General features: G+C 47.1%; 1 protein-coding gene across 7 annotated transcripts in view; it reads right to left on the reverse strand.

Moving 5' to 3' along the window:
• Positions 1-749: 749 nt before the first annotated feature.
• Positions 750-24,691, reverse strand: part of LOC112225616 (DNA-binding protein SATB2) — a 95,819-nt gene continuing 71,877 nt past the window's right edge. For 3 of the 7 annotated variants that reach the window (XM_042306622.1, XM_042306620.1, XM_042306621.1), the window contains exons 6-13: positions 24,006-24,108; positions 22,902-22,952; positions 22,203-22,783; positions 17,365-17,577; positions 13,637-13,774; positions 12,610-12,762; positions 11,330-11,524; positions 750-4,283 (exon numbers count right to left, since the gene is read on the reverse strand). In XM_042306622.1, coding sequence (XP_042162556.1) covers positions 3,573-4,283; positions 11,330-11,524; positions 12,610-12,762; positions 13,637-13,774; positions 17,365-17,577; positions 22,203-22,783; positions 22,902-22,952; positions 24,006-24,108 — 2,145 coding nt within the window. In that variant the 3' untranslated portion in view covers positions 750-3,572. The remainder of the gene's footprint in view (positions 4,284-11,329; positions 11,525-12,609; positions 12,763-13,636; positions 13,775-17,364; positions 17,578-22,202; positions 22,784-22,901; positions 22,953-24,005; positions 24,109-24,691) is intronic. The other 4 variants (XM_042306626.1, XM_042306624.1, XM_042306623.1 and 1 more) reach the window with 4 other exon arrangements.

Genomic DNA, 24,691 nt, shown 5'->3' on the forward strand with positions numbered 1-24,691 from the left:
AGATTGTGGGACTCATTAGTGTGGAGTGGTACCGCATTGTGTATGTGTGAGCGTGCGTGCGTGTGTGCGCGCCTGCGTCCGTGCGCGTCTGTGCGTGTGTGTGTGTGTATGCATGCATGCACATATACGTCGGGCCAGCCAGTAATGACAGATGCGGGGCAGTAGCTTTGACTGACAGGTGTACGTGTGGTGTGGTTGGGTAATAGCCCACTGAGCAATCCCAATAACCCTGCAGGTGAGCTACTTTATTCAGTCACACAAAGACCACATGGCTCTGGATAGCTGCTAATGGCTCCTGATTGATGGACCAATCACACAGCACAGACCCAAATGGTTTACAGAACCAAAAGGGACAGAGACACAAATGGGCGATAGGCCATTTCTATTCTGCCTCACAAGACCTGAAGGAGAGCTGGGCCAGTAACACAAGGCCAGAGGTGAGAACAGCACAGGCAACATGAACATATGATGGGGTATAAGAATGCTCATATTCATATTCCATTTGAAGACTAATTTTACCATTCCTAATGAACATGGACCTTGTTCTGGTCTGTGTGACCAGCTACCCAGCCAACCAGCCAACCATCCAGCTACCCAGCCAGCTACCCAGCCAACCAGCCAGCCAGCTACCCAGCCAACCAGCCAGCTACCCAGCCAACCAGCCAGCCACCCAGCTAGCTACCCAGCTACCCAGCCAACCAGCCAACCAGCCAGCCACCCAGCTAGCTACCCAGCTACCCAGCCAACCAGCCAGCTACCCAGCCAACCAGCTACCCAGCCAACCAGCCAGCCAGCTACCCAGCCAACCAGCCAGCCAGCTACCCAGCCAACCAGCCTGCTACCCAGCCAACCATTCAGCCAGCAGCCTTTCCATGTGAATTACTGTGAGTCCCTGTGCGCTGCCTCTTATTAGAAACCTCAGTCATGAGGCTTTAGGGAGGCCTCTAATTGATTGGCATGGAGAAATGCAGGGCTAGCCACAGTCCCTCTGCGTGCGTGTGTGTGTGTGTGTGTGTGTGTGTGTGTGTGTGTGTGTGTGTGCGTGCGTGCGCGTGCGTGCGTGCGCGTGTCCGTGTGCATGTGTGTGTGTGTGTGTGTTGTGGCAGGACGTGGGGTGGGAACTGGGGAAGTATGAAAATACTTGTTCTGGGTCATGGCTTGGTATTCACTCTCTGATGGATGTGACAGTCCTCTATGACAGTCCTCTATGACAGTCCTCTATGACAGTCCTCTATGACAGTCCTCTATGACAGTCTCTATGACAGTCCTCTATGACAGTCCTCTATGACAGTCCTCTATGACAGTCCTCTATGACAGTCTCTATGACAGTCCTCTATGACAGTCCTCTATGACAGTCTCTATGACAGTCCTCTATGACAGTCCTCTATGACAGTCCTCTATGACAGTCCTCTATGACAGTCTCTATGACAGTCCTCTATGACAGTCCTCTATGACAGTCCTCTATGTGTATGGCGTGTCACTGGATCACATGACATTTGACATACAGAAACAAGATTTAACCCTGATTCATAAAGATCGACAGAATCATAGCGATAAAACACAATGTATTGTATGATTGATTAATGAATTACAGTACAAGACAGGTCATTCAGCTGCCTAGAGACAGACAGGTAAATAATGGTTACTCTGTTACTTTGTCTGTGCCCCCAATGTCACCCTATTCCCTCTCTCTAGCATCCTTCGACTTAAGTACCCGCTCTCAGATAAGGATTTGTACTGAACTGTAGACACACTTGTACATAACACACAGAGGTCAAGCCTGCCGTGTTGTCCAACGGCTCCAAACATGTCAGATTGGTAACATCTGTAACAAAACCTCAGTTAATTCATTGTGTTTCCTTTACTCTTTGGATTCCAGTTTCAGTCCGTCTCCCTTTGGAAAAACGTGTGAGTTGCTTAGACACAACATGGATTTCTACTTTGATAAATGTCACAGTAACTGCTTCTTTTCTGGTTTTTCTTCCGCTCTTGTTCGGCAGTGTGTGTTTCTCATGTCTCAAAAAACGTCTCACGTTACCAAAACAACCACCAAAGCCAATATTACAAGCATGAAAATAGAGGAAAAAAATAAACAGCTATGACAACAATAACAACAATAACAACCATAATGATAATGATAATCATGGATAAAGATAGCAATAAATATGGTGGAGAAGTTACATGTGGGTAGGTGTGGTGGAAGGGGACACTGTGGGCACCAATTATAGAGAGAGAGAATGAAGAAGGGAACGAGGGATGGGGGAAAGAGAGAGGAAGAGTGAAGGGGTGGGCTAGCGCACAGAAAGTTGCTGATTGATTGATTGCTGAACCTCCATTCTGTTGTGTCCCTCCCTGTTTCTCTCCACATAGGGAGAGGTTGGGTATGCAGGGGGGACAGAGGACAGACCAGAGTAACTGTTATCCTGAGTGTCCTTGTACACCACTGGGTCCTCATTGTCCTCACAAGGCTGTCCTCTTTTATGTCCTAAACCATGATATGTTCAGCTAGTAGTGTCCTCATAAACCTCAGTGGCCATATTAAACCTCAGTATGTAATAACTGCTGTACAGTGATAGAGAGAAAGAACCATATTTAGAGTGGGGGGTAGGGGGCAGGGGGCAGGGGTTAGGGGGCAGGGGTTAGGGGGTAGGGGGCAGGGGTTAGGGGGTAGGGGGCAGGGGGTAGGGGGCATTTTTTAAATACCATAAGCTTCCATTCTGGACTTAAACCATATGTGTTTATCATTGGTGAATTCCCCCATACCACTGTTCCTACCTCCACCCAACACCCATCCGCTGTCCAACCACCCACTCAAACTGCCAACGGTGTCAAAGACCAAAGACTAGAATGACTAGTGGGGCGGAGAGGGGGAGGAGTTGGAGGACAGCTACAGCAGCCAGTTATGTGCTGTAGATCTGGAGCTGAGGGACCATAGGAGGAAGGAGGTCTGAGCAGGCCCCCAGTATTCAGTCTATGAGTGTCAGTTAGGGGCCTGACTCAAGACCCAACATCGAAATCAGGACAAGTGCTCAGCATGTGGGTGTGGTTGAGACATTAGGGAGAGTAGTCATTGGACAGAGCAGATGAGAGCCGGCCCTCTTGGGTAAAGCTGAATTTTGGGATTGGCTCAATTCAAGAGTGGTGTTGATGTGGCGAGTTCCTCTTGTGGACAGGGGTGAGATGTGTGTGTTTGGTTTTCTCTCTGTCTATTGGTTCAGTGAACATACTATTCTAACTGTTCCACATGGCTGCTCTTTCATGGCATATCCCTGTTGCTGAGGTAACAAATTGTATTTTTACTGAAATCCCTCTTTGACGAGCCCTCCTTAGGATCGCTTCTGTCTGTTTATATTTGTGTGTGTGTGTGTGTCAGTGAGTCTCTCATTGTCTCATCTATGCCTCTCTTCCCCTCTCCCAGTGTTTTGTTCCCATTCCTTTCCCCTCGTCTCTGTCTCTCTCTCTCTCTCTCTCTCTCTCTCTCTCGTGTCTCTCTGTCTCTCATGTCTCTCTGTCTCTCATGTCTCTCATGTCTCCGCCCATCTCTTCCAGTGTCTCATCTAGTCTCTGGGTCTCTATCTCTGGAAGTCAGCCTGTTCTCTGGGACTGGATGAGGAGCTACTAGGGGGCAGGGAGCTGGCTCGGCCCCCACCCAGACCATAAGAATGCCCCTTGTCCTTGCTCTCCTCCATGGCTCCCATACTGGTCACTGAAGACTGGCCTGGGGCTGGGGCCAGGGAAGAGGCTGACCCTGCTGCGTTGCTCTCTCTCTCCCCTCCTTCCCTCTCAGTAGTGGGGTACATCTCCTCGTGACCATCCTCACTGGACTCAGGGTCTTCTGAGCTGGAGAGGAGCTCCTCGTCTCTGTATTCGCTGACGTCCACGCCGCCAGCCCCCTCCCCCAGCTCCTTCAGCCGGCCGTGGTGCTTGACATGGTAGCGCTGGTTCTGGAAGAACTTGATGATGGTGTGTTTGGGCAGGTCCAGCTGGGCTGACAGGGTATGGATAGCTTCCTGGTCGGGGTACAGACCCACGTCTTGGATGAAGCTCTGCAGGATGCCCAGGGCTTCTAGAGAGATCTTAGTGCGCGACCGAGGCTTCTTAACGACCATGGAACCACCGACTCCTGGGCCGCCCGTGCAGCCACCCCCACCACCACCTCTTTCAACGTTCTGTGACCCTTCCTCGTTACCCTGGGCGGGCACGGGGTCCTCGCGCATGGGGGAGTGGTGCTTCAGGGGCTGTGGGAGTTGCCTGTGCAACGCCTGGTGAGAAAAACAGTAGAACTGATTAGTGGGGATCAGTGACCCCTCATCAAAGCTACAGAGTAGAGAGCCATTCCACATGTGCAGGGGTCTTTCAACAACAAGTTCAACTAGGTAACAACAGCGATGCCCATTGGCTGAGCCATGTTTAACAGCGGTGCTCATTGGCTGAGGCCAGGACAGAGCCAGTCAGTGCTTCATAGCTTAGATACCATCGCAGATGGACAATATTATAGCTACCTTTGACCTATGACCTGGATGTAAGTTTAGCACGTAGTAAAACTACAACCACCTTCTCTGCCATCAATCACGGACCATCATCACTGTTTAACCAGACAGGGCCAGAACATAACCCGCTGAGGTAGAGAGGGACGTGTCTCCAGTCTCCTCTCTGGTTGGAGTTACGCAAATACCCACTGATCATTAACAACACTGGGGGAGATGGGCACTAGAGGAAGGATTAGGTGGTAGACTGGGGGAAGACAGAAAATCGGAAGAGTGAGGGGGCGGAGGGGTGAGAAGAGGAGCAGAGGACAGGTCAAGGAGGGGGGGGGTGATTACAGCCAGACCAGGGGAGTCAGTGGGATTAGAGACAGTGTTGTGGTCCAGTTGTCTTGTGAGATGGTAGAAGAGTGTCAAAGAGCCAGGCTGCTACTACATACTGTAGCTCTGTCCCGCTGGTTTCCCAACCCGGGCCCCTGCTCAGTCACTGTGACTCTGCTCTGGAACTCTAAACTAGAAATATGTGGTGCATTAAAATTAAAGGACCCACATAAAGATAATAGCCATTCTCTTTTCTCTCTCCCTCAATAATAACAGGGTATTACTTAAATAATATTGAGGGCAAGCCAGACCATCAAATTGTTCAGATTTCACATGTGGGGGCTGTTTGAGGGTAGCGATTTACAGGAATAGTATGGATTGGGCGATTTACAGGAAGAGTGTAGATTGGGTGATTTACAGGAAGAGTGTAGGTTGGGTGATTTACAGGAAGAGTGCAGGTTGGGTGATTTACAGGAAGAGTGTAGGTTGGGTGATTTACAGGAAGAGTGTAGGTTGGGTGATTTACAGGAAGAGTGTAGGTTGGGTGATTTACAGGAAGAGTGTAGGTTGGGTGATTTACAGGAAGAGTGTAGGTTGGGTGATTTACAGGAAGAGTGTAGGTTGGGTGATTTACAGGAAGAGTGTAGGTTGGGTGATTTACAGGAAGAGTGTAGGTTGGACCACACACTCCTCACAACCTCGCAACCCCCCCACAGAGATATTGAAACACTTAATATCTAAATTTATAGTGAAACATCGGGGAGATACAAGCCCTTCCCTCTTCCACAACCAGGAACAAACACACACTCACAAATAGACACCAGACAGTCATTTCTTTACTCCTCTCACAGACTGATTCACAGACACAGAGGCCTGGTCTCCTTCATGCACTAATGATGATATCTGTGGCAACAGGAGAGAGCCTAGCCAAACACACGAGGGGTATGGGCTCTGGATTAAGGAACCACCAGTCAGCCCAACCACCATTCTCTCATGAAGAGAGTCAGTGCCAAGCCAACATGACTCCAACCCCCAATCCTGCTAAGCGAAGAAACCCCCTTCCCTCCCCTCTGTCCTCTATCATTTCACCCTTCCAGTTAAGCCGCTACCCCTCCAATCCATCAATGTCTGTACCCTCTACCCCTTCATCCCGCCAGCTGAGCCTCTACCCCTCCACGTTAGGATACTGTAAACATCAGTCACTTTACAGCTACACACTGTAAACTCTGGATGGAAGTTGTTCTCCTCGTGGCATAATTCAATATTCTTCCATTTTCTCTCTTGTTTATTTTCCTTCTTTCAGTTGCGACCAGGGAATGCTGTATTTTAATTATTTACAGCCTGGAATCGAACCAGGGTCTGTAGTCACGCCTCTAGCACTGAGATGCAGTGCCTTAGACCGCTGCGCCACTCGGAAGCTTCTTGTAAGTTCATTGCATTAAAGAAAAAGGTTTCCTTTTTAACACAAATCAAGGCGAATTACAGAGATGCAGAGCTATTAAATAATTATACTACATGAAATATTCAGACTAAAGCCTTAATGAGGGCTTGTTCTCCTGGGGCCACGGGCAGACCACGGGTGGTGTGTGTGTGTGTGTTTCACTGTGTGTGTGTCTGTGTGTTGATGCTGCATGGGACAGTTTTCTGCCACCGGAGACACCATTAACACACAAATAAATATGTAATGACAGAAAATAAGTTTTCTGTTGACTTTCTGCATCACTTCACCTTTCACCTTTCCTGTTAATCAGTATGTTTTTTCTTCTCCCTCTCTCTCCTGTGTCAACGGGCCTGGGGAATGGATGAGTCAGTGTGTGTGTGTGTGTGGGGAATGGATGAGTCAGTGTGTGTGTGTGTGTGTGTGTGTGTGTGTGTGTGTGTGTGTGTGTGTGTGTGGGGAATGGATGAGTCAGTGTGTGTGTGTGTGTGTGGGGAATGGATGAGTCAGTGTGTGTGTGTGTGTGTGTGTGTGGGGAATGGATGAGTCAGTGTGTGTGTGTGTGTGTGTGTGGGGAATGGATGAGTCAGTGTGTGTGTGTGTGTGGGGAATGGATGAGTCAGTGTGTGTGTGTGTGTGTGTGTGTGTGTGTGTGGGGAATGGATGAGTCAGTGTGTGTGTGTGTGTGTGTGTGTGTGTGGGGAATGGATGAGTCAGTGTGTGTGTGTGTGTGTGTGTGTGGGGAATGGATGAGTCAGTGTGTGTGTGTGTGTGTGTGTGTGTGTGTGTGTGTGTGTGTGTGTGTGTGTGTGTGGGGAATGGATGAGTCAGTGTGTGTGTGTGTGTGTGTGGGGAATGGATGAGTCAGTGTGTGTGTGTGTGTGTGTGTGTGTGTGTGTGTGTGTGTGGGGAATGGATGAGTCAGTGTGTGTGTGTGTGTGTGGGGGGGAATGGATGAGTCAGTGTGTGTGTGTGTGTGTGTGGGGGGGAATGGATGAGTCAGTGTGTGTGTGTGTGTGTGTGGGGAATGGATGAGTCAGTGTGTGTGTGTGTGTGTGTGTGTGTGGGGGAATGGATGAGTCAGTGTGTGTGTGTGGGGGGGCTTGTGTGTGTGTGGGACTGAGCCTGTCTTTGATGCATAGGTGTGTGACTTGAATACTGAGTTGTTTTATAGTACTTGTACAGTAACTGAAATCATGTACGATGTAGATGCACATGTGTGGAAATCCTTCCACGTATCTGTAATTAAAGCATTAAGCTGACTGTGGTTTACCCAGCTGAGAGCTGAACTCAGCCCCTCAAACTGACAATTAGACCATCAGAGGAAGCAATAGGTTTATAAAAGTGTTAGCATGTGTAGATGAATGAAACTACATAACGAGACAGAGGGGGGCAGCAGAAAGAATAGTGTGTGTGTCTGTGTGTGTGTCTGTGTGTCAGGGTGTGTCTGTGTGTGTGTGTCTGTGTGTGTGTCTGTGAGAGTGTGTAGAAAGAAGGGGGCTTGTTGCCAGCTCACTATCTAGTCCAGCACTCGTGGGGTCTCAATCCAAGGTGCAGGCAGCACACAGTACCCACTACCCAGCAGAATTCAATTTAGCAAAAACAATAGAGAAATTATTCATAAAGCCAGGGCCTGCCAAATTAGCAGAGGGACGCACTTACTGCTAAACACATGGAGATATAAGCAGGGCAGCAGAGTGTGTACTGCTGGGAGGAGAGCCAGCATCATCATAGCACGGACACACAGGCATACAGGCACAGACACAGACACACACACACACACCTCTGGATCTAATGGACAAGCACAAACAGTACATGTCACATGGTACTGTAGATATGGTGCGGCAGGTAGCCTGACCGTAGGTCCAGTAACTGAAAGGTCGCTGGTTTGAATTGAGCCGACTATTGAGCCGAAAAATCTGTTGATGTGCCCTTGAGAAAAGCACCTAACTCTAATGGTTCCTGTAAGTTGACTACAATGTAAATGTATAAAAAGGCTGACATACTGTACACACCCAGATAGTCATACTCACCCTGATCAGCCATGCTCAGATACCCAACCAACCAGCCATGATCAGACATCTGACCAGCCATGATCAGCCATGCTCAGATACCTAACCAACCAGCCATGATCAGAAATCTGACCAGCCATGCTCAGATACCCAACCAACCAGCCATGATCAGAAATCTGACCAGCCATGATCAGACATCTGACCAGCCATGCTCAGATACCCAACCAACCAGCCATGCTCAGATACCTAACCAGCCATGCTCAGCCATGCTCAGATACCCAACCAACCAGCCATGATCAGACATCTGACCAGCCATGATCAGACATCTGACCAGCCATGATCAGACATCTGACCAGCCATGCTCAGATACCCAACCAACCAGCCATGCTCAGATACCTAACCAGCCATGCTCAGCCATGCTCAGATACCCAACCAACCAGCCATGCTCAGATACCCAACCAGCCATGATCAGACATCTGACCAGCCATGATCAGCCATGCTCAGATACCTAACCAACCAGCCATGATCAGACATCTGACCAGCCATGCTCAGCCATGCTCAGATACCCAACCAGCCATGATCAGCCATGCTCAGACATCTGACCAGCCATGCTCAGCCATGCTCAGATACCCAACCAGCCATGCTCAGCCATGCTCAGATACCCAACCAGCCATGATCAGCCATGCTCAGACATCCGACCAGCCATGATCAGACATCCGACCAGCCATGATCGGACATGATCATAATTAAAATGTTTTAGTGCAGTGGTAAATTCATAATTCATAACCCTTGAGTCCTTTTGTTTTTGGTCAGCGGTTGTCTGGGGTTGTATGTGGTTGTGTGAGGTTGTGTGTGGTTGTCTGGTGGTGTGTGGGGGTGTGTGGGGTTGTGTGGAGTTGTGTGGGGGTGTCTGGGGTTGTGTGGGGGTGTCTGTGGTTGTGTGGGGGTGTCTGGGGTTGTGTGGGGGTGTCTGGGGTTGTGTGCGGTTGTCTGGGGTTGTGTGGCGTTGTCTGGGGTGTGTGCGGTTGTCTGGGGATGTGGGGGTTGTGTGGAGGTGTGGGGGTTGTGTGGGGGTGTGTGGCGTTGTCTGGGGTTGTGTGGGGGTGTCTGGGGTTGTGTGGGGGTGTGTGGGGGTGTCTGGGGAGAATAGTATTCACATAATGTGCTGTCTATAGTGTACAGTGAGTGTATTTGTGTGTCTATAGTGTACAGTGAGTGTATTTGTGTGTGTATAGTGTACAGTGAGTGTGTGTGTCTGTATATGTGTGTGTGTGTCTGTATATGTGTGTGTCTGTCTGTATATGTGTGTGTCTGTCCATCCGTCCGTCTGTGTGTGTGTGTGTGTGTGTGTGTGTGTGTGTGTGTGTGTGTGTGTGTGTGTGTGTGTGTGTGTGTGTGTGTGTGTGTGTGTGTGTGTCTGTCTGTATATGTGTGTGTCTGTCTGTATATGTGTGTGTGTCTGTCCGTCCGTCTGTGTGTGTGTGTTTGGTAGAGTGGGTCACGTGTTCTGTGTTGGATGTATCATAGTGATATAGACACACTGTGAGTGGGTAGTCTCACCTTGACATTTGACGTGTCTGGGTGTGTCCCCATCCTGTCCCCTTACCCCCTCCTAACGGGGTATTTCTTCCCCACAACACAATACAACAACAGTCTGTTTACTCCCCTGTGGAGATGACTGAATCCTCACTGATAATATCTTTATATGATATTAACATGTTCATTTATGTTATGGTCACTGGAGAGGCAGCTAGCCTAGCGGTTAAGTACATTGGGCCATTAAGCAAAAGGTCACTGGTTTGAATCCCTGAGCTGGCAAGGTGGGAACATCTGCATTCTACCCTCTGATTCAGAGGGGTTGGGTTAAATGCGGAAGACACATTTCAGTTGAAGACATTCAGTTGTAACAACTGACTAGGTATCCCCCTTTTAATATTGTAGTTATTACTGTGAAATATGAATTATAACTAAGAATAAATCAATCAAAATGAGAGGAGGAATGGGGGGGGGGGGACCTGGCCTTTGTACCTTTGTCCACATGGTAATCCTGATAATACTGTGTGACCACAGAATGGTCACGCGTGTGTGTGTGTGTTCATAATGTTCATAGTGTTCACATGCATAATGCATGTGTGTCCTCAGTGATTTCCATCCAATAACGACCCTGGCTGGCATTGGAGAAAGTCCATTTAATCTGCAAGACCATTTCTTCATGTGCTCTAAACAGTGTTTGTTGAGGGTGGGGGTTAGGGTGGGGTTGAGGGGTGGGGTTGAGGGGTGGGGGTTAGGGTGGAGTTGAGAGGTGGGGTTTAAGGGTGCGGTTAAGGGGTGAGATTGCAGGGTGGGTTTGAGGGGTGGGGGTTGAGGGTGGGGTTGAGGGTTGACGGTGGGGGTTTGGGTGGGGTGGTGTTTAAGGGTGCGGTTAAGGGGTGAGATTGCGGGGTGGGGTTGAGGGGTGGGGGTTGAGGGTGCAGTTGAGGGGTGGGGTGGGGTTGAGGGGTGGGGGTTGAGGGTGCAGTTGAGGGGTGGGGTGGGGGTTGAGGGTGCAGTTGAGGGGTGGGGTGGGGTTGGGGGTGGGGGCATGCAGGCTAGGTTCATCTGATCCATAGCACTAAGGTTAGCATGCAAGCTAGGTTCATCTGATCCATAGCACTAAGGTTAGCATGCAGGCTAGGTTCATCTGATCCATAGCACTAAGGTTAGCATGCAGGCTAGGTTCATCTGATCCATAGCACTAAGGTTAGCATGCAGGCTAGGTTCATCTGATCCATAGCACTAAGGTTAGCATGCAGGCTAGGTTCATCTGATCCATAGCACTAAGGTTAGTACGCAGGCTAGGTTCATCTGATCCATAGCACTAAGGTTAGCATGCAGGCTAGGTTCATCTGATCCATAGCACTAAGGTTAGTACGCAGGCTAGGTTCATCTGATCCATAGCACTAAGGTTAGCATGCAGGCTAGGTTCATCTGATCCATAGCACTAAGGTTAGTATGCAGGCTAGGTTCATCTGATCCATAGCACTAAGGTTAGCATGCAGGCTAGGTTCATCTGATCCTAGATGGGCTCGTCTCACCTGTGGGTCTTGGGGCAGGTGTAGTACAGTGTGGACTCTCTCACTGTGGTGGTGCCTTGACTCCTCTTCATACACCATGTCCCTCTCTGTCTGGGACAGGGTCAGGAACCTCCGGATGGTACACAGGTTCTCCCACAGAGTACGGTTCTCTGGGCTAGGGTTCTCCTTCCACCGCAGCAACTCACACAGCCAGCCCTGAGATAGCGAGGGAGGGAGGGAGACGGAGAAGATTTGATTATCTCTGCTAGAATGGGCCAGTCTGACACCAGCTGTTGTGTGCATCCAGACTCTACCAGCATGCAGTGTTAATAACCTGATCAGGTCACCACCTCTCTCATCATCCCTCTCTCCTCTCAGCTGCAGCAGATGGGTGCAGTGAGCCATGACCCCCAGCCCAGCCTAGCCCAGCCAGCCCCGGACCCCCCGACCCCTGAACCTGGGAGACACAGCTTGATCACCACACAACCTGCCACTCTGCCACAAACACACACACGCACGCACACACACACGTAGACACACACACAACAGTGTCACTGCTGTAGATATCCATTCTCACTGAGTGACTCACATGCTGCAGCACCATCTCTTCATGTGCTCTTAACAGTGTGTGTGTGGATGGGGGGGGGTTGAGAGATATGCAGGACAGGTATCACATGTAATTTCCCAGCAGTATGAGAGATCTCCAGTGTCGATCAGTTCTTCCCCAGGTTGGTATCTGGCTCAGATACTGACTGACTGACTGACTGACTGACTGTCTGTCTGTCTGTCTGTCTGCCTGTCTGTCTGTCTGTCTGTCTGTCTGTCTGTCTGTCTGTCTGTCTGTCTGTCTGTCTGTCTGTCTGTCTGTCTGTCTGTCTGTCTGTCTGTCTGTCTGTCTGTCTGTCTGTCTGTCTGTCTGTCTGTCTGTCTGTCTGTCTGTCTGTCTGTCTGTCTGTCTGTCTGTCTGTCTGTCTGTCTGTCTGTCTGTCTGTCTGTCTGGTATTGCTTATCTACTGCTGTGGAAGTTAACTGACAGTCTGACACAACAGCCTGAGGAAGAAGGTCATCCCACCCACATCACAGGGACAAGAAGAGGTAGAGAAACTACCCATAACCACCTGACAAGGGCCAGATATGTTTCCATTCCCTTAATGGTTAAGGTTAGGATTTGGAGTTGGGTAATGGGATCCTAGATTGTTAAGGGCCACTTCTACCTCAAGCAGAGGAACACACTATGGCACAATAGTTGGGAACATTGTAGCAGGATAGGAACAATGCCATGGGTCAAACAGGCCTCTCACCTGGCTCTTGTTGGCAGCCACCTTGGCGAACAGCGCCTGAGACACCTTGGCCCTCTTCATCTCCTGCTGGATCTCATCATAGATACCTGACGTGATGTTGACCAGAGACTCCAGCTTCAGGGGCAGGTCTGGGTTGGGGCCTGGTGGCTTGGGCTGGAGGGGAGGAAGGATAGGGACCGGGGAGAGAGGGTCCACAGAGAAAACAGTTATCTAACCATGAGTTACCAGAGTTTGCCTGCGTGGGTAACACTGCCAACTCCAGTCCACATGTTGGCACACCAAGGACCAAAGGATTTAACTAAGCATGATGGGTAATCTGTTGATGATCAGTTTACGTTTGTTTGTTTTTTACACACATTATACACATAGATATGCATGTTTCTGACATGGAGAATGTATACAGATTAAAAGTCATTAAGTCATTCTCTCTCCTCTCCTTTGTACTCTAATCTATGTTTGAATTACACTGTATTTAATCTCATTATGTTCTCTTCGAAGACTTTGAAGTTATCTGTGCAGGTCCAGACTAGTAATCTGGCGTTCCCAAGTATAAACTATGGCATCAAGATAAATATGTACAGACATAATAATGATGATGCCGAACAGAGAGAATGCGTGTTTGCCCTGGTATGGCATCATAGTGTGTTATCTGTGATGGTCCTATAAGGCTGTGTGGGGTTGGGAAGTATAACAAAACCAAGTGTCCCTCTCTCTAGCGCATGTTACTATGACAACAGGTTAAAGGCTGTTTCTTTAGTGTAAACATGTGAAGAGAGGTACAGAACTCTTTCTTTAGAGTCAGTACTCAATTACCAAAATATACTGCATGTACCGTAGCTACAACAGGAAGTAGCGATGGTCATGTACTTTGGGACTACTCCATTGATTCCACAGTACCATGCAAGCTAAACAAATCATAGCCAGTATTTAACATAAGTAATTCAGCCATTTCTGACCAAAAGGAATTCTGTATGAGGTACATTCTGTGAGCGAGTCAAAAGCGATTGTGGATGAATACACGGCTCACCACAGAGGAGGCTTTGGTCTTGTTTTTCCAGATAGCAGCCCAGGCATCAGGAGTGAGCTGTTCGTCCAGACCTCTCTCCCACACCTTCTGCATGAGGTGGTATGGGACATGGTTAGTGATGGTCGGTCTAAATAGATCCTGTCAAACGTTTACACACGTTACCACTTCTTCAGCCACAACTACAACATACATAGAAACAATCAATGGAAAGTATTTTAATGTATTTAAGTGCCTTTACTCAAGCTATCGTTAGATACAGATAGATCAGAGTGTTTAGCACTATCCCCTTTCCATTTTCTAACCTTGACTTGAGAGACCCTCTGGTGTAGAACACAGACACACCACCCCTAATATCACAGACACACCAACCAATACTAACAGCACAGACACATCAATACTAACATCACAGACACACCAACCAATACTAACATCACAGACACACCACCCCTAAGATCACAGACACACCAATACTAACATCACAGACACACCAACCAATACTAACATCACAGACACACCAACCAATACTAACATCACAGACACACCAATACTAACATCACAGACACATCAATACTAACATCACAGACACACCAATACAACATCACTAACATCACAGACACACCAACCAATACTAACATCACAGACACACCAACCAATACTAACATCACAGACACACCAATACAACATCACTAACATCACAGACACACCAATACAACATCACTAACATCACAGACACACCAACCAATACTAACATCACAGACACACCAACCAATACTAACATCACAGACACACCAATACAACATCACTAACATCACAGACACACCAATACTAACATCACAGACACACCAATACAACATCACTAACATCACAGACACACCAATACTAACATCACAGACACATCAATACTAACATCACAGACACACCAATACAACATCACTAACATCACAGACACACCAACCAATACTAACATCACAGACACACCAACCAATGCTAACATCACAGACACATCAATACTAACATCACAGACACACCAATACAACATCACTAACATCACAGACACATCAATACTAACATCACAGACACACCAATACAACATCACTAACATCACAGACACACCAACCAATACTAACATCACAGACACACCAACCAATGCTAACATCACAGACACATCAATACTAACATCACAGACACACCAATACAACATCACTAACATCACAGACACATCAATACTAACATCACAGACACACCAATACAACATCACTAACATCACAGACACACCAACCAATACTAACATCACAGACACACCAACCAATGCTAACATCACAGACACACCAATACTAACATCACAGACAAACCAACCAATACTAACATCACAGACACACCACCCCTAAGATCACAGACACAACAATACTAACATCACAGACACACCAACACTAACATCACAGACACACCAACAAATACTAACATCACAGACACACCAACCAATACTAACATCACAGACACACCAACCAATACTAACATCACAGACACACCAACCAATACTAATACCACAGACACACCAATACTAACATCACAGACAGACCAACCAATACTAACATCACAGACAGACCAACCACTACCATCACAGACACACCAACCACTACCAACATCACAGACACACCAAACAATACTAACACCACAGACACACCAATACTAACACCACAGACACACCAACCAATACTAACATCACAGACACTCCAACCAATACTAACACCACAGACACACCAGCCAATACTAACATCACAGACACAACACTACTAACATCACAGACACACCAACACTAACATCACAGACACACCAACCAATACTAACATCACAGACACACCAACCAATACTAACATCACAGACACACCAATACAACATCACAGACACACCAACCAATACTAACATCACAGACACACCAATACAACATCACAGACACACCAACCAATACTAGCATCACAGACACACCAATACTAACATCACAGACACACCAACCAATACTAACACCACAGACACACCAACACGAACATCAAAGACACACCAAACAAAACTAACATCACAGACACACCAATACTAACATCACAGACACTCCAACACGAACATCACAGACACACCAACCAATACCAACATCACAGGCACACCAACCAATACTAACATCACAGACACACCAAACAATACTAACATCACAGACACACCAACCACTACCAACATCACAGACACACCAAACAATACCAACATCACAGACACACCAATACTAACATCACAGACACACCAACCAATACTAACATCACAGACACACCAAACAATACTAACATCACAGACACACCAATACTAACATCACAGACACACCAATACTAACATCACAGACACACCAACCAATACTAACATCACAGACACACCAACCAATACTAACACCACAGACACACCAGCCAATACTAACATCACAGACACAACACTACTAACATCACAGACACACCAACACTAACATCACAGACACACCAACCAATACTAACATCACAGACACACCAACCAATACTAACATCACAGACACACCAATACAACATCACAGACACACCAACCAATACTAACATCACAGACACACCAATACAACATCACAGACACACCAACCAATACTAGCATCACAGACACACCAATACTAACATCACAGACACACCAACCAATACTAACACCACAGACACACCAACACGAACATCAAAGACACACCAAACAAAACTAACATCACAGACACACCAATACTAACATCACAGACACTCCAACACGAACATCACAGACACACCAACCAATACCAACATCACAGACACACCAACCAATACTAACATCACAGACACACCAAACAATACTAACATCACAGACACACCAACCACTACCAACATCACAGACACACCAAACAATACCAACATCACAGACACACCAATACTAACATCACAGACACACCAACCAATACTAACATCACAGACACACAAACAATACTAACATCACATACACACCAATACTAACATCACAGACACATCAATACTAACATCACAGACACACCAATACTAACATCCCAGACACACCAATACTAACATCACAGACACACCAACCAATACTAACACCACAGACACACCAACCAATACTAACACCACAGACACACCAACCAATACTAACACCACAGACAACAACCAATACTAACACCACAGACACACCAACCAATACTAACACCACAGACACACCAATACTAACACCACAGACACACCAATACTAACACCACAGCCACACCAACCAATACTAACACCACAGACACACCAACCAATACTAACACCACAGACACCAACCAATACTAACACCACAGACACCAACCAATACTAACACCACAGACACACCAATACTAACACCACAGACACACCAACCAATACTAACACCACAGACACACCAATACTAACACCACAGACACACCAACCAATACTAACACCACAGACACACCAATACTAACACCACAGACACCAACCAAAGCAAACTCAAAGAAAACTTTCCAACATCCATACGAAAACTAAAACACGTAAGACATCCTGATCCATCAAAGAGGCACAAATACAGACAGACATCACACAGTCAACCAGACACACACAGGCCCTGCTGTAGGGGAGTTTTGTGGAGAGTGTCTACAGTAGTTTTGGGGATCGGTGGGTGGTTGGTGGAGGGCGGGGTACCTGAGAGAGGCGGGGGCCCCCGGGGCTGGAGGTAGGGGTAGGGGGCAGGCCGACAGAGGGGTTGATGCTGCGCTCACGCTCCTCCTGGTAAATACGGTCTCTCTCCCCCTCAGGGAGGATGAGGAAGTTCTGCATGGCTTTGAGGTTGACCAGCAGGGACTGAGAGGCAGAGCGAGGGTCCTCCTCCTTCCGCAGAATCTCCGACAGCAGGCCCTGGTGCACACACACGCACACGCACACACACACACACGCCGCAAACTTATACTTTTAGAATGAGTGGCTTGCAGCTTGTTTACACACACTGTACTCACTCGCACGTACACACAAGCATGCAGACACACACACACCCTTCACCTGCTCTAAAGCTGTGACCTCCCACCCCTCATGTGGGCTCCATATTGGCTCTAATGGGGTGTGTGTGAATGCAGCAGGTGTGTGTACTGCTGGGAGGGCGGAGGAGGAAACTGAACTGGAACGTGGGAACACAGCATGCTGTCACACCAGATTACCTCACTCATAACACTATACAGAGAGATGAAACTGTCTGAAACCCAGAGGAGAAACCAAATCAGAAAATATTGCTGCTAATTTGTCTCAAAGTCATCCCAATAATCCAAATAGAATGCTATTGTATTGAATGGGACATCAGCCTTGATATTCCTTCCATCCTCTCACCCTGTGTCTTCAGTTCTTCAGCCCTTCCCTACCCTACCCTGTGTGTGGCTAAACACTTTGTGGGTTTTCTGCCCTGTGTTCTATTAAAGGCCATCCAAGTCTGGTTACCTGTGTTCTGTTAGTCTGGTTACCTGTGTTCTGTTAGTCTGGTTACCTGTGTTCTGTTAGTCTGGTTACCTGTGTTCTGTTAGTCTGGTTACCTGTGTTCTGTTAGTCTGGTTACCTGTGTTCTGTTAGTCTGGTTACCTGTGTTCTGTTAGTCTGGTTACCTGTGTTCTGTTAGTCTGGTTACCTGTGTTCTGTTAACTGTATTACCTGTGTTCTGTTAGTCTGGTTACCTGTGTTCTGTTAGTCTGGTTACCTGTGTTCTGTTAGTCTGGTTACCTGTGTTCTGTTAGTCTGGTTACCTGTGTTCTGTTAGTCTGGTTACCTGTGTTCTGTTAACTGTATTACCTGTGTTCTGTTAGTCTGGTTACCTGTGTTCTGTTAGTCTGGTTACCTGTGTTCTGTTAGTCTGGTTACCTGTGTTCTGTTAGTCTGGTTACCTGTGTTCTGTTAGTCTGGTTACCTGTGTTCTGTTAACTGTATTACCTGTGTTCTGTTAGTCTGGTTACCTGTGTTCTGTTAACTGTATTACCTGTGTTCTGTTAGTCTGGTTACCTGTGTTCTGTTAACTGTATTACCTGTGTTCTGTTAACTGTATTACCTGTGTTCTGTTAGTCTGGTTACCTGTGTTCTGTTAACTGTATTACCTGTGTTCTGTTAACTGTATTACCTGTGTTCTGTTAGTCTGGTTACCTGTGTTCTGTTAACTGTATTACCTGTGTTCTGTTAGTCTGGTTACCTGTGTTCTGTTAACTGTATTACCTGTGTTCTATTAGTCTGGTTACCTGTGTTCTGTTAGTCTGGTTACCTGTGTTCTGTTAGTCTGGTTACCTGTGTTCTGTTAGTCTGGTTACCTGTGTTCTGTTAGTCTGGTTACCTGTGTTCTGTTAGTCTGGTTACCTGTGTTCTGTTAGTCTGGTTACCTGTGTTCTGTTAACTGTATTACCTGTGTTCTGTTAGTCTGGTTACCTGTGTTCTGTTAACTGTATTACCTGTGTTCTGTTAGTCTGGTTACCTGTGTTCTGTTAGTCTGGTTACCTGTGTTCTGTTAACTGTATTACCTGTGTTCTGTTAGTCTGGTTACCTGTGTTCTGTTAGTCTGGTTACCTGTGTTCTGTTAGTCTGGTTACCTGTGTTCTGTTAGTCTGGTTACCTGTGTTCTGTTAGTCTGGTTACCTGTGTTCTGTTAGTCTGGTTACCTGTGTTCTGTTAACTGTATTACCTGTGTTCTGTTAGTCTGGTTACCTGTGTTCTGTTAGTCTGGTTACCTGTGTTCTGTTAGTCTGGTTACCTGTGTTCTGTTAACTGTATTACCTGTGTTCTGTTAGTCTGGTTACCTGTGTTCTGTTAGTCTGGTTACCTGTGTTCTGTTAACTGTATTACCTGTGTTCTGTTAGTCTGGTTACCTGTGTTCTGTTAACTGTATTACCTGTGTTCTGTTAGTCTGGTTACCTGTGTTCTGTTAACTGTATTACCTGTGTTCTGTTAGTCTGGTTACCTGTGTTCTGTTAACTGTATTACCTGTGTTATGTTAGTCTGGTTACCTGTGTTCTGTTAGTCTGGTTACCTGTGTTCTGTTAGTCTGTTTACCTGTGTTCTGTTAACTGTATTACCTGTGTTCTGTTAGTCTGGTTACCTGTATTCTGTTAACTGTATTACCTGTGTTCTGTTAGTCTGGTTACCTGTTTTCTGTTAGTCTGGTTACCTGTGTTCTGTTAACTGTATTACCTGTGTTCTGTTAGTCTGGTTACCTGTGTTCTGTTAGTCTGGTTACCTGTGTTCTGTTAGTCTGGTTACCTGTGTTCTGTTAGTCTGGTTACCTGTGTTCTGTTAGTCTGGTTACCTGTGTTCTGTTAGTCTGGTTACCTGTGTTCTGTTAACTGTATTACCTGTGTTCTGTTAGTCTGGTTACCTGTGTTCTGTTAGTCTGGTTACCTGTGTTCTGTTAGTCTGGTTACCTGTGTTCTGTTAACTGTATTACCTGTGTTCTGTTAGTCTGGTTACCTGTGTTCTGTTAGTCTGGTTACCTGTGTTCTGTTAACTGTATTACCTGTGTTCTGTTAGTCTGGTTATCTGTGTTCTGTTAACTGTATTACCTGTGTTCTGTTAGTCTGGTTACCTGTGTTCTGTTAACTGTATTACCTGTGTTCTGTTAGTCTGGTTACCTGTGTTCTGTTAACTGTATTACCTGTGTTATGTTAGTCTGGTTACCTGTGTTCTGTTAGTCTGGTTACCTGTGTTCTGTTAACTGTATTACCTGTGTTCTGTTAGTCTGGTTACCTGTGTTCTGTTAGTCTGGTTACCTGTGTTCTGTTAACTGTATTACCTGTGTTATGTTAGTCTGGTTACCTGTGTTCTGTTAGTCTGGTTACCTGTGTTCTGTTAACTGTATTACCTGTGTTCTGTTAGTCTGGTTACCTGTGTTCTGTTAGTCTGGTTACCTGTGTTCTGTTAACTGTATTACCTGTGTTATGTTAGTCTGGTTACCTGTGTTCTGTTAGTCTGGTTACCTGTGTTCTGTTAACTGTATTACCTGTGTTCTGTTAGTCTGGTTACCTGTATTCTGTTAACTGTATTACCTGTGTTCTGTTAGTCTGGTTACCTGTTTTCTGTTAGTCTGGTTACCTGTGTTCTGTTAGTCTATTACCTGTGTTCTGTTAGTTCTGTTAGTCTGGTTACCTGTGTTCTGTTAGTCTGGTTACCTGTGTTCTGTTAGTCTGGTTACCTGTGTTCTGTTAGTCTGGTTACCTGTGTTCTGTTAGTCTGGTTACCTGTGTTCTGTTAGTCTGGTTACCTGTGTTCTGTTAACTGTATTACCTGTGTTCTGTTAGTCTGGTTACCTGTGTTCTGTTAGTCTGGTTACCTGTGTTCTGTTAGTCTGGTTACCTGTGTTCTGTTAACTGTATTACCTGTGTTCTGTTAGTCTGGTTACCTGTGTTCTGTTAGTCTGGTTACCTGTGTTCTGTTAACTGTATTACCTGTGTTCTGTTAGTCTGGTTACCTGTGTTCTGTTAGTCTGGTTACCTGTGTTCTGTTAACTGGTTACCTGTGTTCTGTTAGTCTGGTTACCTGTGTTCTGTTAGTCTGGTTACCTGTGTTCTGTTAGTCTGGTTACCTGTGTTCTGTTAGTCTGGTTACCTGTGTTCTGTTAGTCTGGTTACCTGTGTTCTGTTAACTGTATTACCTGTGTTCTGTTAGTCTGGTTACCTGTGTTCTGTTAGTCTGGTTACCTGTGTTCTGTTAACTGTATTACCTGTGTTATGTTAGTCTGGTTACCTGTGTTCTGTTAGTCTGGTTACCTGTGTTCTGTTAACTGTATTACCTGTGTTCTGTTAGTCTGGTTACCTGTGTTCTGTTAGTCTGGTTACCTGTGTTCTGTTAACTGTATTACCTGTGTTCTGTTAGTCTGGTTACCTGTGTTCTGTTAGTCTGGTTACCTGTGTTCTGTTAGTCTGGTTACCTGTGTTCTGTTAGTCTGGTTACCTGTGTTCTGTTAGTCTGGTTACCTGTGTTCTGTTAACTGTATTACCTGTGTTCTGTTAGTCTGGTTACCTGTGTTCTGTTAGTCTGGTTACCTGTGTTCTGTTAGTCTGGTTACCTGTGTTCTGTTAACTGTATTACCTGTGTTCTGTTAGTCTGGTTACCTGTGTTCTGTTAGTCTGGTTACCTGTGTTCTGTTAGTCTGGTTACCTGTGTTCTGTTAACTGTATTACCTGTGTTCTGTTAGTCTGGTTACCTGTGTTCTGTTAGTCTGGTTACCTGTGTTCTGTTAACTGTATTACCTGTGTTCTGTTAGTCTGGTTACCTGTGTTCTGTTAGTCTGGTTACCTGTGTTCTGTTAGTCTGGTTACCTGTGTTCTGTTAGTCTGGTTACCTGTGTTCTGTTAACTGTATTACCTGTATTCTGTTAGTCTGGTTACCTGTGTTTTGTTAACTGTATTACCTGTGTTCTGTTAGTCTGGTTACCTGTGTTCTGTTAACTGTATTACCTGTGTTCTGTTAGTCTGGTTACCTGTGTTCTGTTAGTCTGGTTACCTGTGTTCTGTTAGTCTGGTTACCTGTGTTCTGTTGAAGGCCACGCGGGCGAACACAGCCTGTGAGACGCTGGCCCTCTTCAGTTCCTCCCTGACATGCTGGTAGATATCAATGGAGACCTCCGCAGCAGACGGGTTGCTCCCAGGGTCCCCAGGGGCCCCTGCCTTGGAAGGGCGAGGGATGGGAGGGTGGTTGAGGAAATGCTGGTTGAGGGCCTGTGGATGCTGGTGGGCTAGCAGGCGGCTAACAGCTAGCTGCTGGTTGATGAGGTGAGCCATGGCTAGCTGCTGTCGAACCAGCTGAGGGCTGAGCTGGGGGGAGAGAAGCCCGCCTGGGCCGAGGAGAGGTTGGAGGGAGGTTGGAGGGCCGGGAGGGGGGACCTGGCCACGTAGAGGGGGCTGTTGTGGTGCTGGCCATGGGGCGAGGGGGTGTTGTTGTTGGGATTGTTGTTGTTGTTGGGAGGGTTGGGAGGGGGGGTCCCCGGAGCCACCCTTGAGGAGAGCACCTCCACCCCCTCTGAGGTGGCTGAGCTGGATCAGGCTGGCCAGGTGGGGAGGGGGACGCTGGCCCAGGACATAGAAGTCTGCCAGGCTGTCTCTCTCCACTGGGGAAGGGGAAGGAAGGTGGGGGAGGGGGAGATGAGTGTGGTGCTTCTCTAACACCACGGGACAAATCCTAACTTCAGTTAACCATAGAAACAGTACAAACAGTAGATTCGTCACCTTTGATTTCAGAATGTTCTCTTCCTGACCACATCTTCTCCTGATAGTCTCCTAGGAAATGAGAGAGAGAGATAGGGTGAGATGCAAAACACTTCAGAAAACACACATATACACATTCCTCTCCTCTACACCTATCTGCACTCCTCAACTATGACTGACAGGACAGCCAGCCAACGGGAGATCACCCATTCCTCTCCTCTACACCTATCTGCATTCCTCAACTATGATTGACAGGACAGCTAATCTTGGTTGCGAAAGTTGTCACTGCCTGAATCTGTCCACGAGAGATTACTCTCTGGGTCCACATCAGGAGGCTAGCGAGCGATCAGCATGTGTTTCTCCCTGCCAGGCAGAGGCCAGAACTAATAGTGGAGTGGCTGTGTAACCCAACACTGCATCAACTCACTCTGTCAGACACCCGCTGCCTCCCTCCACATCACTCTATTCTCCTCTGGTCTCTCTGTGTTTGGGGTTCAGGCAGGGTAATAATAGAGCTATGGGGGGATGGGAATAATGGAGGACAAGGAGGCTGGAGAGGAGAGGAGAAATTGTCCCATGCAGGCTGTGTAATGGACAGACAGACAGACAGACAGACAGACAGACAGACAGACAGACAGACAGACAGACAGACAGACAGACAGACAGACAGACAGACAGACAGACAGACAGACAGACAGACAGACAGACAGACAGACAGACAGACAGACAGACAGACAGACAGACAGACAGACAGACAGACAGAAGTGGGGTGGGGACAGTGGTCTGTGTGGGACTGTAAAGCAGGCCTGTGTTGTACTGTAGGACCCCCTGTGGTTGTGGTTACACTGATGAGTCTGTGTGAAGGGGATGTCAGTTAACAGGCAACACTGAAGAGTCTGTGCGACAGACTGTCAGACACCAGCGAGGGGTCAGCCCAGGACAGAACTGGGAATGGCCATTGGCCGCTAAGAGGCAGTCACTCAAATGGCTTGCCCAAATAAAGTACATGATAATCATTGTCTGTTTTAGGTTAGAGAAGGATAGGAGATAGGGGGTTGATATAAATGGTGTACAAGAGAAAATGGTCCATGCCAGCTGGAGATCCCAAGGGGTCACAAAAATCACCTTTGATTTTCTTATACTTCTTGTACCAGCGTCCAAACTCCTGGCATTTGGCAGTGGAGACATTGGCATAGTAGGAGCTGTTTACTATCGAGGAAATCATACTCTGGAAAGAGAGAGAGAGAGAGAGAGAGAGAGGGAGAGGAGAGGGATAGAGGAGAGGGATAGAGAGGGAGAGAGAGACAGAGAGAGAGAGAGGGAGAGGAGAGGGATAGAGGAGAGGGATAGAGAGGGAGAGAGAGACAGAGAGAGAGAGGGATAGAGAGGGAGAGAGAGAGAGGGAGAGAGAGAGAGAGGGAGAGGGATAGAGAGGGAGAGGGAGGGAGAGGGAGAGGGGATTGACTGGAGACAAATTTGCATGGTCGCTCACACACACACGATCATTGAAGAAGACAGACATATATCACCAGAGGAAGCCCCCCATGGAATTAAAACCCCTCAGCAGCCACACATGGCAGAGATTAACACCCTCTCATCCAGACAGCACCACACACTGATGAGGAATAGGCTTAGCCAGACATAAGGGCCCTGTTACCCTGCATTGCCTTAAACCCAGGGCTATCTTCCACCCCAGGAATGAGACTGTCCCACTGGCCTCGGGCTAACTTTCCCTTGTTTCACACATGCATTATTTAACCCTGGACTAATGCTTTGTTTTGGGCCGTATGTAGTCTGTGCAAAAAAAGTTG

This window comes from Oncorhynchus tshawytscha, linkage group LG26 (genome assembly GCF_018296145.1).
Source record: "Oncorhynchus tshawytscha isolate Ot180627B linkage group LG26, Otsh_v2.0, whole genome shotgun sequence".
Lineage (NCBI taxonomy): Eukaryota > Metazoa > Chordata > Actinopteri > Salmoniformes > Salmonidae > Oncorhynchus > Oncorhynchus tshawytscha.